A 20,014-nucleotide genomic window follows, 5' to 3' on the forward strand; every position below is an offset into this window, starting at 1 on the left:
TAATGAGCACTTGTTTCATAATAATGATAATTTTGACATTATCTAAAGAAAGTACATTAGAAATATTAGTATTTCACAAAACATTTGGATGCGCTGATTCAATCAGACAGCTTATTTGAATGAACTGGTTCATTTAAGTTCCTGGATATATGTATATTAACATAACACTGATACTCCATAACTTACCTGTTTTGCGTCAGATAAATGGTCATTTAATCACAATTTTTAATCATTATTACATAATTTAAAAGATATTGCTTCTTAAAATAGCTTAAATATAGCTACTGTAGCTATTGTTTTATTTTTTAATTTGTAAAAGTTATAAACAAAAAGATTATTGGAGTATATTTGACAAAAAAATATATTATTTCAGGCTTTCTCCTTAAAAATGTGTTTAATTGAATGCGTTACTTGTTTAATTGCGAAAATCTCTAGCAATTTCTGAGTAAAAATAGTTTCTACATCATATTTTTTTCAGTGTACAGTAAATCATAATTGTCTTGTTGCTTTGGGAAAGCTTTATAATCACGTTTGGAGGTACACGCAGCTAAATAAATCCAGCCATGGCTATTGAAGGGGTTTTAGCTTAATAACATTCGCTATTTGTTATTAATATCATCTCAGAGAATCATGCATTCTCGCAGCCTGTCTTGGCACGTTCGACTATATTTCGTTTACCACGTGCAACCTATCCGCTGAGATAACCACCTTCACACGTTATGTTTTAGGAAGCACTACAGCAGAAGGGAAAGTCTCTCAAGTTAAAAGTTGCCTGGATCCAAGCCGTCGTCTCTGTCCAGGCTGAAGGAGGCGGTGGGGTTCTGGTTTGGGTGGGTGGATGAGGAGGATGGAGGAGGGAGAGGTGAGGTGATGGACACACTGGACGAGCAGCACAGAGGCCAACATGGAGAACAGCATGAGACCTGCCCATCATTCCCATCAGAAACAACTGATCGCCACAGAGGAGACTTAAAGAGATGAGATGAAGCGCCTGTCAGACACACACACACACACACACACACACACACACACACACACACACACACACACACACACACACACACACACACACACACACACACACACACACACACACACACACACACACATATATGCATACACATAAAGAGGAGAAAAGACAACAGAGACACTGAGATGGTGGATCTGACATGTGTGAGTTGTTTTTTGGGAATGACATTTCTAATGAAACAGCAACAACAGACAGTTAATTTGACATCAATTTCTAACTAAATAGATAAATACAGTTGAGGTCAAAAGTTTACATCCCGCTTTCAGAATCTGCAAAATATTAATTATTTTACAAAATGCATGTTATTGTTTATTTAGTACTGACCTGAATAAGATATTCCACATAAAATATGTTTACATATAGTCCACAAGAGAAAATAATAGTTGAATTTATAAAAAAATTACTCAGTTCAAAATTTTACATACCCTTGAATCTGAATACTGTATTGTTACCTGAATGATCCACAGCTGTTTGTTTAGTGATAGTTGTTCGTAAGTCCCTTGTTTGTCCTGAACAGTTAAACTGCCTGCTGTTCTTCTTTGGTTTTTCAACATTTCTATGTATTTGAACCCTTTCCAACAAAGACTGTATGATTTTGAGATTCATCTTTTCACACTGAGGACAACTGAGGGACTCATACGCAACTATTACAGAAGGTTCAAACACTCACTGATGCTTCAGAAGGAAAAACCATGCATTAAGAGTACTAAATGAAAAAATTTAATATTTAGGCAAAATAATAATAATAATAAAAAAAAAAAATGTACACATCTTCATTCTGTTCAAAAGTTTTCACCCCCTTCTCTTAATGCATCTTTCCTTCTGGAGCGTTAGCAAGCATTTGAACCTTCTGTAATAGTTGCATATGAGTCCCTCTGTTGTTCTCAGTGTGAAAAGACGGATCTTAAAATCATACAGTCATTGTTGGAAAGGGTTCAAAAAATACACAAAAATGCTTGAAAACCAAAGAATTTGTTGGACCTGAAATTTTTTCAGAAAAAACAGCAGGCAGTTTAACTGTTCTGGACAAACAAGGGACTCATGAAAAACAATCACTCAACAAAAAACACAGGTGTGGATCATTCAGGTAACAACAGTTTTAAGAATCAAGGGCATGTAAACTTTTGAACAGGGTCATTTTTATAAATTCAGCTATTATTTTCTCTTGTGGACTATATGTAAATATCTTTTATGTGAAATATCGTATTCAGGTCAGTACTACATAAACAATAACATGCATTTTGTAAGATCGCTCTTATTTTGGTAAACTAACTAACATTTAGCAGATTCTGAAAGGGGGATGTAAACTTTTGACCTCAACTGTATACATGCAATGAAAAAAGTTAACTATGAATATTTATTTACTGAATAGTTATTTTACTGTTTTTCCTATTTTAATATATTGTAAACTGTAATTTATTCCGGTGATCAAAGCTGAATTTTTAGCATCATTACTCCAGTCTTCAGTGTCACACAATCCTTCACTAAGGATATTAACAACGTTTTTATTGTCACTTCTGATCAATTTAATGCATCCTTGCTCATAATAATACTCAATTCACGTTCACATTCACTTACTGAACCCAAATTTTCAGACTGTAGTAGTATATAGTTTTGATGTCATTTGAAGAATCAGACCTGCTTTATTTTCTGTGCAAAGTCAAATGAATACCGTTTTTGTCCATGCAATTGGACTCGGACTGCCTTTTGCCTATGTCTGCGAAAGAGCGCACGATTGGAATCCGATTGGCCAGTTTCTTCTGGTTCTGATGATGGTGCTGCTTCAGAAGAGCCTCTTTGACCTTCTTCCTGACATCATCTTCGAGATGCCCAGCCACTTCCTGTTGGTCCAGCACCATATCTAGGAAATTCATAACACAACAAACACATAATAAGAACATAAACACACAAATAAGAACATAAAATGCATTATTTATTCATCCTTGACACCTAGTGAAAATGGCAGCACACTGTTTCACAAAAAACAAACACAGAACTGTAGTCAAACAAAACAGTTATTAAAAAAGAGGTCAAGAAATGCACTTACAAGACTCCTTTAAAACAGATTGCAAAGAATATAGTGAACTAAGCTACAAACTCGATTAAAATGTAAAATGCTTCCATCTAACATGTGTTTTGAGGTGCAGCTCGTCTTATTAACAAAGTGTTTTACTAGTTAGCAGTAAACCGGTAACCTCACCTGAATACGTTTGTGTTGGATGTCATCTTTGGAATGGAAATATGAAAAAACCAGCATATGCTGGTTAGGTAGGTTTTGGTGCTGGGATGCTGGTTTTAGCTGGTTAATGCTGGTCCTTTGCTGGTTAATGCTGGTCCTTTGCTGGTTAATGCTGGTCCTTTGCTGGTTAATGCTGGTCCTTTGCTGGTTAATGCTGGTCCTTTGCTGGTTAATGCTGGTCCTTTGCTGGTTTATGCTGGTCCTTTGCTGGTTTATGCTGGTCCTTTGCTGGTTTATGCTGGTCCTTTGCTGGTTTATGCTGGTCCTTTGCTGGTTTATGCTGGTCATGTTGCTGGTCAAGGACCAGCATAAACCAGCAAAGGACCAGCATAAACCAGCAAATGGCCAGCATAAACAAGCAAGGGACCAGCAAAGGACCAGCATAAACCAGCAAATGGCCAGCATAAACCAGCAAAGGACCAGCATAAACCAGCAAAGGACCAGCATAAACCAGCAAAGGACCAGCATAAACCAGCAAATGGCCAGCATAAACAAGCAAGGGACCAGCAAAGGACCAGCATAAACCAGCAAAGGACCAGCATAAACCAGCAAAGGACCAGCATAAACCAGCAAAGGACCAGCATAAACCAGTAAAGGACCAGCATAAACCAGCAAAGGACCAGCATAAACCAGCAAAGGACCAGCATAAACCAGCAAAGGACCAGCATAAACCAGCAAAGGACCAGCATAAACCAGCAAATGGCTAGCATAAACAAGCAAGGGACCAGCATTAACCAGCGTAAACCAGCTAAAACCAGCATCCCAGCACCAAAACCTACCTAACCAGCATATGCTGTTTTTTTTTCAGCAGGCATCATCATTTTTTATTTTATTTCAGTTAATGTCATAAAACTAGCGAGCTAAATCAATAGTACTACTGACAGAGATGTATAAACACGGCTGAAGACGAGAAAAGAGGAGAAGGCAAACAGATTCAATTGAGTGAGTCTTTTACGCTGGAACCACTCTAATTGATTCAAACTCGTGACTTCGATCATTCGGTTCAAGTGATTCACTAGTAAAAACCAGGTCAAAATGGCTATTCACTTGCGAAATGGTTGCAATTCTTTTCAAAAGCCCGCAAAAAGTGATGGGTGAAATTAAACCATTGTGCAAAATGATTCACAGTTTCAAAGCGCTCGAACAGATCATTTGATTGACTTCGGAGTCGGTTCGCAAATCATTTGATTTAGATCGGAACTAAACATTTTTTTTTTTTTTTTTTTTTTTGATCGGAACTAAACGTATCGTGAATATTTTGAGTCAGATCTGAACTTCGGCTTCACAAATCTTTTTATTCAGACTGGAACTAAACCTATCGTGAAGCTTTTGGGTCAGATCTAAACTTCGGGTTCGCGAATCATTTAGATTCCTGATCCACCATAGAAGTCCACTATATATATAAAGAAAATTCATGAAATGTTTTCCTCAAAAAAAAAAAAAACATAATTTCTTTACAATTAAAGAAAGAAAACATGAACATCTTGGATGAGTAAATTATCTGTAAGTTTAGAAGTGAACAAATCCCTTAAACCATTGCGTCGCAAAATGATTCCCTTTTTCAAAACACTCCAATCAGATTGCATATAGCGAATCATTTTAATGGATTTGGAAGCGGGTTCGCAAATCATTTCACAAATTAACCGAATAAGACAGTACAGTTATAAAAACAAAACAAACATAAAAAAAATTATACACAAATACAAATCCCTAGGAAAATTAACCATGGTTTTATAATAGTAAAAGTGTAGTAACCATATACACATACATTTAAACACAGGCACACTCACATATATATATAACGTTTTTAAATATATAGGTATATCTATTAGATGTTGTTTAGATGCTCTTTTTGTATTGGTTGTAATTTCATAGTAAAACGTGAACAGTGGCACAATTGCTATATTCATCTTCACATGTGCCACCAAAGTGTTAATTATTCATTTCAAACCTGAATAATAAATACAATTATGAATTCTTAACACAGCATATGTCTGGCCAGTGCTGTCTTGATACGGAGCTAATGCAATCTTTAAATGGCTAATCTGTGCTAAATGATTGGCAAAAAACTCATCTGTGTCTATTTTGCAGATGTTCCTTGAACTCTGCATCAAGAAACTGACACTGATGTTGATGTGAAGTGATGGAGCAGCTGCTCAGAGATCCATCCAGTGTGTCTGAAGATGCAGAACAGCTTTAAGCAATGCAAAATTCACATGCTTAAGAGAGAGAGAGTTGCAAACACTGTATAATTCATGACTGACACTAAGGGATAAAGAGAATTTCAACAGCGTGCTCACCTTTGGATGTTTGTTCTTCTAGGGCAAAAAAATCATGAAATACTGAAGCACAGCAGATGAATACTACAACTATGTACATATGCGCCAATTACCCAAGCTTTAAACACTGTGAGTCTGTACATATGGTTTGAGCTCTCCTACACAAATCCCCCAGAGATTAAAGTGTAAAACTCAGTTTAAGGTGTTCCTCAGCGGCATTTGAGCGCTGACACATCCACAGCCTATTACAATGTGATAATTTGACAATAGAAACTCATTTGACCAGAAATGGTGAACATCTTATGAGCATAGGAAAGAATGAAAGGGTAAATCTCATGGAAACATGTTCAGGGCAAAGTTTGCCACGCAATAAAGAGATACATGTGACCCTGGGCTACAAAACCAGTCTTAAGTAGCATGGGTATATTTGTTGCAATAGCCAACAAGACATTGTATAGGTCAAAATTATAGATTTTCTTTCATGCCAATAATCATTAAATCATGTTCCATGAAAATATTTAGTAAATTTCCTACTGCAAATATATCAAAACTGAATTTTTCATTGGTAATATGCATTGGTAAGAATTTAATTTGGACAACTTTAAAGGTGATTTTCTCAATATTTAGATTTTTTTGCACCCTCAGATTACAGATTTTCAAATAGTTGTATCTCAGGCCAAATATTGTCCTAACAATTTCTAACAAACCAAATCAAATCAATGGAAAGCTTATTCGGTTTAATTTTCATTATTCAATTAAATTAATTAAATTCAATTCAATTTAATTAAATTAAAATTTACCCTTATGACTGGTTTTGTGGTTCAGGGTCACAAATAATGAAAATATGTAACGAAAGTCAATTTTTAAGACAATTATTTTTGCATTTTGACATTATTTTCAATCGCCCTTCCCCAAACTATCATTACTGTAGTGCATGTTTTGCTGTTTTATGTTTTATATAGAATTTTAATTATACTCAGTATTGATTCTCTTTACAATACAGTAATTTTTACTATATTACAGTGCAAAATGCTGAGATCCAATGATTTTATTCTTAAAAATTTAAATTAGGGGTTATTAAAGACTGAGAAATAATAAGAATTATTTGGGGATTGGGGAAATGTAAAAAAAAAAAAAAAAAAAATTCTCATAAAAATAATGTCACAATCCAAATATTACCCTAAAAAGTCTATTTTCTTTTTTGCATTAGTTTCTTTTTTATTAATATTTGGGTTAAAGAGTTAGTTCCACCAAAAATGAAAATTAGCCCATTATTTACTCACCCGCAAGGCATCCTAGATATATATAATTTTCTTTCAGATGAATCCAATCGAAGTTACTGTATATTAAAAATTGTCCCGGCTCTTCCAAGCTTTATAATGGCAGTGCGTAGGTGTTTCTGGTCAACAGCCCAAAAGAAGTCCAATGAGTGCATTCATCCATAAAAATAGTGCTCCACACAACTATGAATAAAGTGAATAAAGGCCTCTTGTAGCAAACCGATGCGTTTTTGTAAGAAAAATATTCATATTTAAAACATAATACACACTTTTCTCTAGCTTGCGGTAACAGTTGTACACGGAAGCCGTTCCGGGTGGATGACGTAGGACGTATGTGTTGCGCATTTCCCGCTAAAAAAGTGACGAAAGTTGAAGCAAAGAGGAGAGAGTAAAATAAAACTGGTCAGGAATTTGAAGTACAAAATAAGGATTGGTAAAGAAAGATGTCAGAGGATTTCGATATAAGCCAAGAGGAGACTGGTTTTCCTTTGCTAAAATATGTAAACTTTGCTTCCTTTGCTCCTGTAAACAAAAGTTGTTTTTTGTGAGATCGCAAACATCCGATGTCATCCGCCCAGGACAGCTTGCACATATGATAGAGAAAAGTAATTATTATGTTTTAAATATGGATATTTATCTTACAAAAACACATCAATTTGCTAGAGGAGGCCTTTATTCACACCCCGGAGCCGTGTGAGGCACTTTTTATTATGGATGGATGCGCTTTATTGGACTTCTGTTGGCACTGTTGAACAAAAACACCTGTCCATTGCCATTATAAAGCTTGAAAGAGCTGGGACAATTTTTTTTTTTTAGATTTATTTTTTGGCATTTTTGCCTTTATTATGATAGGACAGATCAGGCATGACAGGAAGCGAAGTGGGAGAGAGATGGGGGTGGGATCGGGAAAGGTCCTCGAGTCGAGAGCTGGGACAATTTTTAATATAACTATGATTGAATTCGACTGAAAGAAGAAAGTCATATACATCTACACTACAAAAAATCCTGGGTTATTTTTTTAACCCAAATGCTGGGTTGAGCCTTTTGGGTCAATTTGCTGTGTACTGTCCTATATTTACCTAGCCCTTGGGTTAAAAACCAACCAAATTGGGTTGTTTTTAACCCAGTGTTAAAAACCCAGTGTAGGACGCCTTGAAGGTGAGTAAATAATTTTTAATTTTGGGTGAACTAACCCTTTAAATGTGACCTAGAAATGACAGACTTCACCTAAAAGCCCAGTGTGTTTGTACTCTAATCAGTTTTACAACAAGATGTTGCACTTTTTAAAATAAAACATTACCTGCAATCTCCTCCAGAGAGCTGGCTCTCATGTCCAGCATGACGATGCCATTTATAATGCAGCTTCGCAGCTCAAAGAGACTGTGTAGAGAGAGTGTTGCAACGTACGGTTTACTCCAGCGCTCACCTCCATCCTCCACATCCTCTTCAAACTTCAACCACCTGGATATGGAGACACGGACATGCTTAAAGGACCAGTTTATCCATAAAATTATAATATATTCACCCTCAGGCAATCCAAGATGTAGATGAATTTGTTTCTTCATCTGAATAGATTTGGAGAAATGTAGCATTCCATCACTTGCTCACCAATGGATCCTCTACAGTGAATGGGTGCCGTCAGAATGAGAGACCAAACAGCTGATAAAAACATCACAATAATCCACACCACTCCAGTCCATCAGTTAATGCCTTTAAAGTGAAAAGCTGCATGTTTGCAAAAATCTGTCATTAAGACGTTTTAATTTTAAACTGCTAAGAGTCCATAATCCATAATAACGCTTCCTCTAGTGAAAAAGTCCATTCCCTGTTGTCCTCTCTCATCAGAATCAACTTACATATTGTTTTGGACTGTTCTGGCTTGTAAACAGTGCTTTATCTGTGCATATTTTTCTCCTAATTCTGACTAATTTATCTTAATGATGGATTTGTTTCTTACAAACACACATCTTTTCTCCTGTTAATAAAAATTATGTTTAGGGCTGTTTTTGGACTGTTTTGGCTTGTAAATGCTCCTTGATCTGTACAGATTTCTCCCCTAATTCAGACGAAATTATTTTTATGTATTTGTTTCTTAAACACACAGCTTTTGTCTTCACTAGATGTTAACTGATGGACTGGACTGGAGTGGATTACTTGTGGATTATTGTGATGTTTTTTTTCAGCTGTTTGGACTCTCATTCTGACGGCACCCATTCACTTCAAAGGTCTATTGGTGAGCAAGAAATGCAATGATAAATTTCTCCAAATCTGTTCTGATGAAGAAACAACCTCATCTACATCTCGAACGGCCTGAGAGTGTGATATTGCGTTTATACAACAGTTTGATGGCACAAGTGTGTAAATACATAAGAAACAACAACAAAGTGTCTTTAAAAACACTCTTATGAATCTCACAATATAACAATTTTTGTAATCCTTATTTTATCCAGTGTCTCCAAAAAAGTGGCACAGTCGTCTAGTAAAAAGTGAAAAAAATATTTCCATAAACCTTGATCAGAATGGTTCAAGGTTGGTTAATTAACTAATTAATAAAAAAAAAGTTTTTAAATAATATATTTATAGAAATACTTTATCTGGGAGTTATTTGATTTGACAGTTAAAGATTTGATCATGTCATAAAAAGGTCAAAATAAAAGTTAAACTGAAATTAAAAAATGAAAATGTAGGCAAAACAGAAATATATATATAAATGACTAAAAATGACAAAAGCACTAAAATTAAAGCATAACTGAAAATATAAGTAAAGCAAATAACATTTTTGTGTGTGTTTGTTTATATGCCTTTTAAAATGCATATTTTTAATTATTTTTCTTGGGGTTACTTGATTTGACAATTAAAATATTATGTCATAAACAGGTTAAATTAAAACTAAAACTGACATTTAAAAAAAATAGTCACTGCAAAAAATGCTTTCTTTACTGAGATTTTTTTGTCTGGTTTCCAGCCAAAATATCTAAAAATTCCTAAATCAAGAAGGAATTTCTAGACAAGTGAAAAATCCTTCTTGATTTAGGAATTTTTAGATATTTTGGCTGGGAACAAGACAAAAAATCGTAAGAAAAGCATTTTTGCAGTGGGCAAGATAGAAATATTTTAAAAATATTAAAAGCATAACATCATATTATAATCCAAACAGCGGATAAAAACATCATAATAATCCACAAGTAATCCACACCACTCCAGTCCATCAGTTAACATCTTGAGTAGCCAAAAGATACATGTTTGTAAGAAACAAATCCATCATTAAGATGTTTTAACCTAAAACAAATCGCTTCTGGCCAAAATATGAGTCCATAATCCATAATACCGCTTCCTCCAGTGAAAAGGTCCATCTCCTGTTAATATATATATATTATGTTTAGAGCTGTTTTAGACTGTTTTTGGCTTGTAAATGGTCCTTGATCTGTGCAGATTTAGACAAAATGGTGTGGATTACTTGTGGATTATTGTGATGTTTTTATCAGCTGTTTGGACTCTCATTCTGACGGCACCCAATCACTGCAGAGGATCCATTGGTGAGCAAGAAATGCAATGCTAAATTTCTCCAAATCTGTTTTAATGAACAAACAAACTCATCTATAGTACATCTCGAATGGCCTGAGAGTGAGTAAATTGTCAAAGTGAAAAAATCACTACAGAGTACATGTTGTCTTTGCTTATTGAAGAAAAAAATAAAAGCAGTTCCCATTGCTGAGTGCACTTGCATTTAGATGTGATGCCATATGACAATGCAGAAACCATCACCATTATAAGTGCTTTATTTAGCCTTTCTGTTCTATCTCGCACAAACACAAACATTACACAACAATGGTTCTTTATATAACCTCAGCTCTCTTGGACTAATGCCGCTCAACAGATTTAATGCATTAAACATCACTCATGCTCTTAAAACATATGAGAGCAGCCAAGAATCAATCTCTGAAAGACGTTGAACATTAACGCTTGATGTCAAAATATTGATTAATTATTTGCGGGCTGGAGAAAAGCAGAAATGGTTTAAAAATGGTTTAAAGCTCATGTGTCAGGTTCTTTGAAATGTAATTAGTGCATTCATTATGCTGGTAGAAAAACATCTATATCATTCTTAAATAAACAAATGAATGGATCTGTATCTGTGTAATCATCTAGTAAAAATATTAAAGATATTTAACAGATTTGCATGTACTGACCTTGAGACAGGGCCATGAGGGCCATTATGTGATGTCATTTCCTGTTCTTGGGGTTTCTTGTCACATGCATTGGTCACATGACAACAAAATGGCTTGTATGCAATTTAATTTAATTTTTTTTACATAATAAATGACCCCAAGAAAAAATGTAAAATACATAATTACAAATAAAATACATTTAAAAATGCATATAAATATAAATAAATTTTTTTTTTTCTGAAGTAAATTATTTTGAGTGTTTGTTTATATGCATTTTATTTTTTTATTATTTTTCCTGGGGTTACTTGATTTGACAATTAAAATAGTATTATTTATATACTATTATAGTATTTATTTATTTATTTATTACATTTTCTTTTATTTTTATATTTTCAGTTTTCACTTTAATTTTAGCTTACGTTTTAATATGACGTTATCTGCTTTTATCATTTTTTAGTTTTAGTTTTTTTTATATTTCTATTTTGCCTACTTTTTTAAATGTCAGTAAAATACATAATTAAAAATAAAATCCATTTAAAAATGCATATAAACAAACAAACAAGTAAATAATTAAATAAATAATTCACCTCAGAAAAAACACATTTATATATATATATATAGTTTAACCTTTTTTATGACATAATAGCATTTTAATTGTTAAATCAAATAACCCCATAATTAAAATAACTAACAAAATACATAATTAAAAAGACATTTAAAAATGCACATAAACAAACAAGCAAATAAATAAATAATTTACCTTACCTAAATAATTTTTTTTAGGACATGTACACTCATATTCTATTATTCAAGGTTTTCAGAAATATTGATCACTTTTTACTAAATGATTATGCCACTTTTTTGGAGACACTGATCAAAGACACCAAACTAAAATATCAGAACAGTGTTGTTTTAGTATTATTTATATACTTTTATAGTATTTATTTATTAATTTATTACATTTGCTTTTATTTGTATATTTTCACTTTCATTTTCATTTTCACTTTAATTTTAGCTTATGTTTTAATATGGCGTTATGTGCTTTGTATCATTTTTATTAGTTTTAGTTTTTTTATATTTCTATTTTGCCTACTCTTTTAATTGTAAAAAAGTAGTTTTAGTTGTAATTGAACCTTTTCTGTGACATAATAGTTTAATTGTCAAATCAAATTAATCTATAAAAAGAATGAATAATAAAAGATAAACTAGAATATCACAACAATGTTATTTTAGTATCATTTATATACTATTATAGTATTTATTAATTTATTACATTTGCTTTTATTTTTATATTTTCAGTTTTCACTTTAATTTTAGCTCACCTTTTAATATGACGTCATGTGCTTTTTATCATTTTTTTTAAATAAATTAATGAATGAAAACTTTACTAGGTGCTTTTGTATTATTATAATTTTTAATAATATTAAGATTTCTGTTTTTACCTGTATTTTATTTTTTTAATTTCAGTTAGATTTTTGTTGACCTTTTTGTGACATAAGATATTTACCTGTAAAATCAAATAACCCCCAGAAAAATAAATAAATAAAATGAATTAGTTAATTAATAGATTAAATGTCAGTTTTAGCTGTAATTTAACCTTTTTAATTACGTAATTTTTTAATTGTTAAATCAAATAACCCTAAGGAAACTAATGAAAAATAAGTAAATAAAAATAAAATACATTTAAAAATGCATATAAACAAACAAAATAAAAAAAAAAAATAAAAAACATAAACTTAAAAATATTAGGTCATTATTTGCTTTTATTTGCTTTGCTTCAGTGTTTTTACCTTCTTCTTTTTTTCAGTTATATTTTTATTTGGACCTTTTTATGTCATGATAAGATCTTTAACTGTCAATCAAATAACCCCCAGAAAAAGTAATTTATAAAATAGATAAATAAATAATTAAATAAAATTAATTAATTAATTAATTAATTAGCCTTAAACTACGCATATTCTACTCAAGATTTAAAAAAAAAATCACTTTTTACTAGATTAAATGTCAGTTTTTAGTTTTAATTTAACCTTTTTATGACATAATATTTGAATTGTCAAATCAAATAAATCTATAAAAAGAATGAAAAATAAGTCATTAAAAATAAAATACATTTAAAAATTCATATAAACAAATAAACAAAATAAATTAATAAATAAAAATGTAAAAATATTAGGTTATTATTTGCTTTGCTTCGGTGTTTTTACCTGTATTTGATTTTTTTTTTATTTCAGTTATATTTTTATTTTGACCTTTTTATGATGCAATAAGATCTTTAACTGTCAAATTAAATAACCCTCAGAAAAAGTATTTTATAAAATAAATAAATAAATAAATAATTAAATCAATTAAATAAAAATAATTAATTAATTAGCCTTAAACTATGCATATTCTATTCAAGGTTTATGAAAATATTTGTTTAACTTTTTACTAGACTACTGTGCCAATATTTTTGGAGACAATGGATGAAATAAGGATTACAAATATTGTTATATGTGACCCTGGACCTTAAAACCAGTCATAAGGGTCTATTTGTTTAAACTGAGATTTATACATTTTAGCCGAGATACAACTATTTGAAATCTGAGGGTGAAAAAAAACTAAATATTGAGAAAATCACTTTTAAAGTTGTCCAAAATTAAGTTATCAGCAATGCATATTACCATCAAAAATTACGTTTTGATATATTTATGGTAGGACATTTTCAAAATATCTTCATGCACCATGATGCTTAATATCCTAATGATTTTTAACATAAAAAAAAAACGATCATTTTGTTCAAGGCTATTGCTACAAATATACCCATGCTACTCAAGACTGGTTTTGTGGTACAGGGTCACATATATTTATTATTTGCTAAAAAATAGCATTTGATTCATTTTTAAAATACTTTTCATCTTCTCAGACATTATTATTTGTCATCGACCCATAAGTGCATATATTGAGTGACTGAATCCAGACTAAATTAATCACATGACCAAGGGTCAGTACCTGGCGGTTTCTCTCCACTCAGCAGCCTCTCCGTCACGTAGGCAGATCTCATCCAGCTCAGTGAAGAGGTCATGTGGTATGTGCTCTTCATCATCATCCTCAGTGCCCAGCAGAAACTGAACCCTCTGAGACGGAGTATCTGTGAGACAGCATTTCAATGACTTCAATAAACCAAGCACAGTTCAAAGGATCACATGGCTAAAATAGGCAGCTAAAAGCATGCATGACCCAAAACTGTTCTGTGCTCAACACACGTTATGTTGATAATAATAAAGCACAGAAAAGAAGCAGCTGCTCTCCAGCAGGACTGAGTCATCATGATGAGCTGCTAAAGGAGCAACACACTCCAACTCTGAGCCTGTCGAGATCACAGCAAAACACAGAGACAGAGAGAGAGAAAGTGTGCTTCAAAGAAAAATAATTAAACAGGACAGACTGTCAAACGGAAACAGAAATGATGAAAGGATATCAGAGAGAACAGAAGAAGACAGCAAACAAACTGAAATAAAATGGATGGACATAAAAAAAAAAAAAAAAAAAAAAAAATTCTTGCTCAATATTTTTGTCTTTTCTAGCACAAATGTTACCCTGGACCACAAAACCAGTTTTTAGTAGCAGGGAGATATTTAGAGCAATAGCCAAAAATACATTGAATGGGTAAAAATTGGTGATTTGAAAAAAAAAAAAAATGTTTTCCAAAAACCATTAGGATATTAGTTAAAGGTCATGTTCCATGAAGATATACGTAAATATATCATAAATCATAATTTAATTTTTGATTAGTAATATGCATTGCTAAAAACTTCATTTGGACAACGTTTAAAGGCGATTTTCTCACTATTTAGATTTTTTTTGCACTCTCAGATTCCTCTCAGATATTTTCAAACAGCTATATCTCAGCCAAATATTGTCCTATCCTAACAAACTTATTTATTCAGCTTTCAGATGATGTATAAAACTCAGTTTCAAAATTACATTATTATTTAAATAAATATACAAAATTTAAATTGTATTTAAATACATATTTTTTTTAACATATTTTTGCTGAACTACTGGCAGATTGTATGTAGGCACTGAAAATTCTGATTAATCTGATTAAAAAATTTAATCATTTGACAGCCCTAATATATATATATATAAAATGTTTTTTAAATGTTTTTTCTAAAGTGTAAATGAAGCATTTAATAAAAAAAGAATAATTATATATATATAACTAAAAACATTTTTTTTTGCTTATGATTATTTTTTGTATTTATTTATTTTTTATTATGATCATATACATTTTTTATTCATTTTATTTATGTACTTTTTTGAGTATTAAATTTGATGCATCAGGATTTTTTTTGGCTCATTTAGTATGATAAAGTGAGAATATGGAGGGAAAAAAATCAGAGTCCCAAACTAAGCAAAAATATGCAATTTGGTGCAGTTGCTGATATTTATATGGCCAAAAATTAAAATGAAATTCTGATGCTTGTAATGTAAATTAGTGAGATCTTTATAACACTATAGCAGATACTTACAAACACTCTATATTTCCAATAATGTCTTAGTAAGCTGACAATTAAATGCTTAGATTTATGATCAAAACATACAATGTAATGCAATACAATGATGATTGAGGGATGACCAAATAAATGTTCCTCAAAAAACCTGATGATCACATTTGAGACTCACATTTAAACACGATTTCCAAAAATGATAACTGAATAATCAAGTAAACCGAAGCTGCTTCAGTCCAGTAAGTGTTCATCTTAAAATATTACCTTTAAAGTTATTCTTATGTTTCCTGTATAAAAATCTGTAAAGATTTGACAAAAAGGCACAACACTGAAAGGGTTTTACTTGCTAAAAAAGTCTAAACTATCAAACAGACAACAGAAGGCATGGAGAAGATTGTGTGCGACAGAATTTTTCTCAGTTTTGATCATGCTGATGATTATGGAGGAATAGAAATAGGCTTTACAAGTTAAGAATGTTATATTTGTACTGACAAACAAGACAAAAATACTAAGCCATTAAAGGAAGGAAAAATGGATGGTTACTGTATGAAGGAGACTCCCGTCCATCTTCAACGCCCGAGTCTCTCTCTCGGCTCCTCTTTCTGTGTCGGTGTCCGTGATGTCGATGACGGCGGTGGGTTCTTCTGCCCAGAGGAACATGGACACCGATATACAGAGTCCTGTGACCTGTCAATCAAACACAAACACAACAAGGACTGGTGAGGGATGGTGGAAACTATATTATCATATCATATATTTTTTCCACATTTTATGTTTATTTGTTAAATAGGACAGATCTCAACATAAAATGTACAGAAATTAAACCTCATGCACACTGTAAAAAAAATTTTTTAAGTTGTAAAAAAAAATTATTATATAGATATTTACAAGATAATACAATTTCAGTTTTTATACTTCAGAATTGCATGTTAGTTGCCATTTCTTTGCAACTAATTGTGAAATTTCTGAGTGTGAACAGTTTCTACACCCAATTTCAATCAGTGTATTTTGTTAAAGTAGAGTTACTTTTATTCAACAACCAAGTTCTTTTTTTACCGGAAATGACACAGGCTTCTCCCAAAAGATAATAAGACGATGTACAAGAGGCATTATTGTGGAAAAAATATTCCTCAGCTTTTATTTACATTTGAACAAAAAGTGGCATGTCCAAAATTATTCATACCCTTCTCGATAATCAATAGAAAAGCCTTTATTGGCTATTACAGCAATCAAATGCTTCCTATAATTGCTGACCAGCTTTTTGCATGTCTCCACTGGTATTTTAGCGATGAGCTCCAAGTCTTTCAGGTTGGAGGGTCTCCTTGCCATCACCCTGATCTTTAGCTCCCTCCACAGATTCTCAATTGGATTTAAGTCAGGTCTCTGGCTGGGCCACTTCAAAACGTTAATGTTTTTGTCTGCTAACCATTTCTTCACCACTTTTGCTGTGTGTTTTTTTTACGCTTCTCCTTTTTTACGCCAAATGAAGGCTACATCATTGTGGCCAAACAATTCAATTTTTGTTTCATCTGACCATAAAACAGAAGACCAGAAGTGGTGACCTGGTGAAGTGGTGTCCTCCTTGGTCTGCGTCTGTGGAACCCAGCGGTGTGCAGTGTCTGTGGACTGTCTGCCTTGAGATGTTGCCACCAGCAGAGCCCAGATTCATCAGGATGGCCTTGGTGGTGATCCTTGGATTCTTTTTTACCTCTCTCACTATCCTCCTGGCCAGCACAAGTGTCACTTTTGGCTTCCGACCACATCCTCTGAGATTTTTCACAGTGCGGAACGTCTTGTATTTTTTAATAATACTTTGCACTGTAGCCACTGGAACTTCAAAACGTTTAGATATGGTCTTATAGCCCTTTCCTGACTTGTGAGCAGCCACAATGCGCAGCCGCAGGTCCTCAGTGAGCTCCTTTGTCTTAGCCATGACTGTCCACAAACCAACAGCAGAGAGCTTCTGTTTTTAACCTGTTGAGTTGATTAAAACAGCTGTTCCCAATGAATCAGGGTAATTAGGATGCTTTAGAACACCTTGGACTATTTGGAATGGTATAGAACTTCGGATTTTCCCATAGACTGTGACAGTTTGCAAAGGGTATGAATAATTTTGGACTTTTTGTTCAAATGTAAATAAAAGCTGAGAAATATTTTTGTCCACAATGATGCCTCTTGTACATAATCGTGTTATCTTTTGGGAGAAGCCTGTGTCATTTCTAGTAAAAAAAAAACTTGGTGGTTGAATAAAAGTAACGTCTAGCTTACAAAGGTAACCCTCGTTCCCTGAAGGAGGTAACGGAGACGTTACATATGGGAACTCGCCTGAGAGACCAATCATCTCTGAGCCTTATTCAAAAGGCCAATGAACATTGGCGAGTGGTATTTGCATGCCAAGCCACTCCCCCGTACATACGGGTATATAAGAGGGCGGCTTGCAACCACTCATTCAGGTTTTCGCTGAGGAGCCGGATCGAACTGGCGTCAGCGCGACGCCAGGGTCGTGGCAGGGGATGTAACGTCTCCATTCCCTCCTTCAGGGAACGAGGGTTACCTTCGTAGAGGTCTGACGCGTCTCGTCCAGGAGCAGCTCCATGGAACGGGGGTGCCGAATTGTGCCCATCCCCTGAGAAAGAAGGTCTTTCGTAAAGGGGATCTTCGAGGGAGGGGCTGCCGCGAGGGGAATGGGTTCTGGGAACCAGGTCTGGGTGGGCCAGTGTGGCGCAACCAGCAGGACTTGCTCCTCGTCCTCCCTGATCTTGCACAGGGTCTGTGCAAGGAGGCTCACTGGTGAAAAGGCGTACTTGAGCCCCGAAGACCAGCTGTGTGCCAGTGCAACTTTGTTGAGGAAAAGCAACTGGCAACGGGAGGATTCGGGAAAGGCGAGCAGATGTAGCTGGGCCTTGCCGAAATGGCTCCAATTCAGCTGGACTGTCACGAGGTGGAGTCGCCATTCTCCGGAGGGGGGGGGGTGGACTGCCGTGAGAGCCGATCGGCTGCACGGTTGAGTTTCCCTGGTTTTATGTCAATGGCACGTAGCGATGTCTGCCACATTCGACTCCGTAGGAGCAGATGGTCGGGCGAGTTGTGACCTGTGACACGTGGTCGTAGTGCAAACAAGCAAGTTTCTGGCAATTGCCCCTGCAGTCGAGGTCCTGTCAAGGAGCCCGATGCTGCTTGCCTGTTGCATATGGCACCTCAACCCGTGGTGAGCCACGGGCTGACTAGGCGGCAATACTGCGGGAAAACGCCAGTCCAGAGTGTGCCAGGGTGCCATGCCCATCTCGGGACTTGATCATGCTGAAGCGGTCTCATATGAAGCAAGCTCAGCGGCAAGATTGCGGCTGCAGCTGTCATATGCCCCAGGAGCCTCTATATTTTGAGAGGGACCGCTGTCTTGTGTCTGAATGATTTCAGTCGACGAAGCTGCTGGGGCCCTCCCCAAGAACCAATCATCCAGCCTGGAAGGATTGCCCGGAGGCATTTTTTTTTTCATGGGGTACCCTGAGGCCAATCCCCCTGGCGGCTCGGAGGAGCATAGCCGAGAGCTCGGCGTCCACCTCAGACGGGACAGCGACCGCGGAGGGAAGACGACGAGGGGAGCCTGCTCGCGAACGAGCGGCGGGACTTCAGCGTAAACATGGTTATGCATTCGCAATGAACGCACAAACCATCCGTGAACGCTGCTTCAGCACGCTCTCAGCCCAGGCATGCGAGGCAGCGTTCATGTACGTCCAGCGAAGTGAGGAAACTGCCGCACCCAGAAGCGCACGGCCGGAAAGGCATCTCAAAGGAATGTCTTTCACAGCCGTGAGAAATTCACTCTTTTATCCTGGTCTGCCCAGGGAGGAGCGCGGCACCACTGTGCACTCAAATGAGGCTGCTCGCTGGTATGCAGAGGCTTCTTAAAGCCGTGAAAACAAAATGCTCTTTTAGAAATGCTCTTTTAGATCGGCAGCACGCCAGCGGGGGAGAGAGTGAGAACTCATCGCAGGAATTCAATCTGTTGTTCGGCTCGAGCACAGAGAGGCTCCGAAGCGAAAATCTGAATGAGTGGTTGCAAGCCGCCCTCTTACATACCTGTATGTACGGGGGAGTGGCTTGGCATGCAATACCACTCGCCAATGTTCATTGGCCTTTTGAATAAGGCTCAGAGATGATTGGTCTCTCAGGCAAGTTCCCATATGTAACGTCGTAGTGAAACGACTGAAGGGGAACTTTAAATCAGAATTTGCCAGATATATATATATATATATATATATATATATATATATATATATTAGGGATGCAACAATACAGTTAGTCCACGGTTCAATACGTACCTCGGTTTTTAACCACGGTTTGCGGTTCGGTTCGGTTCTGATACCTTGCCACTTCAGTGTGGTTTTTTTTTGGAACAAATTAACAAAATACTCCTGTAAACATCTGCACACTAGATAAAGTGTGGTTTAGTATGTGTCTGCTTAATTTTTCTTTTGAGAGAGGTATAATTTTTAAGATTTTTACGCAAAATAGAATGGGTTTCAT

The 20,014-nt window shown here is 34.9% G+C and overlaps 1 protein-coding gene across 1 annotated transcript in view; it reads right to left on the reverse strand.

Annotated features, from left to right (window-relative positions):
- Positions 1-20,014, reverse strand: part of slc4a10b (solute carrier family 4 member 10b) — a 131,356-nt gene that overhangs the window by 38,151 nt on the left and 73,191 nt on the right. The window contains exons 4-9 of the mRNA XM_073845143.1: positions 16,031-16,174; positions 13,986-14,124; positions 8,129-8,289; positions 2,703-2,891; positions 773-949; positions 679-695 (exon numbers count right to left, since the gene is read on the reverse strand). Coding sequence (XP_073701244.1) covers positions 679-695; positions 773-949; positions 2,703-2,891; positions 8,129-8,289; positions 13,986-14,124; positions 16,031-16,174 — 827 coding nt within the window. The remainder of the gene's footprint in view (positions 1-678; positions 696-772; positions 950-2,702; positions 2,892-8,128; positions 8,290-13,985; positions 14,125-16,030; positions 16,175-20,014) is intronic.

The sequence above is a fragment of the Garra rufa genome, chromosome 8, assembly GCF_049309525.1.
Source record: "Garra rufa chromosome 8, GarRuf1.0, whole genome shotgun sequence".
NCBI classification, from domain to species: Eukaryota; Metazoa; Chordata; class Actinopteri; order Cypriniformes; family Cyprinidae; genus Garra; species Garra rufa.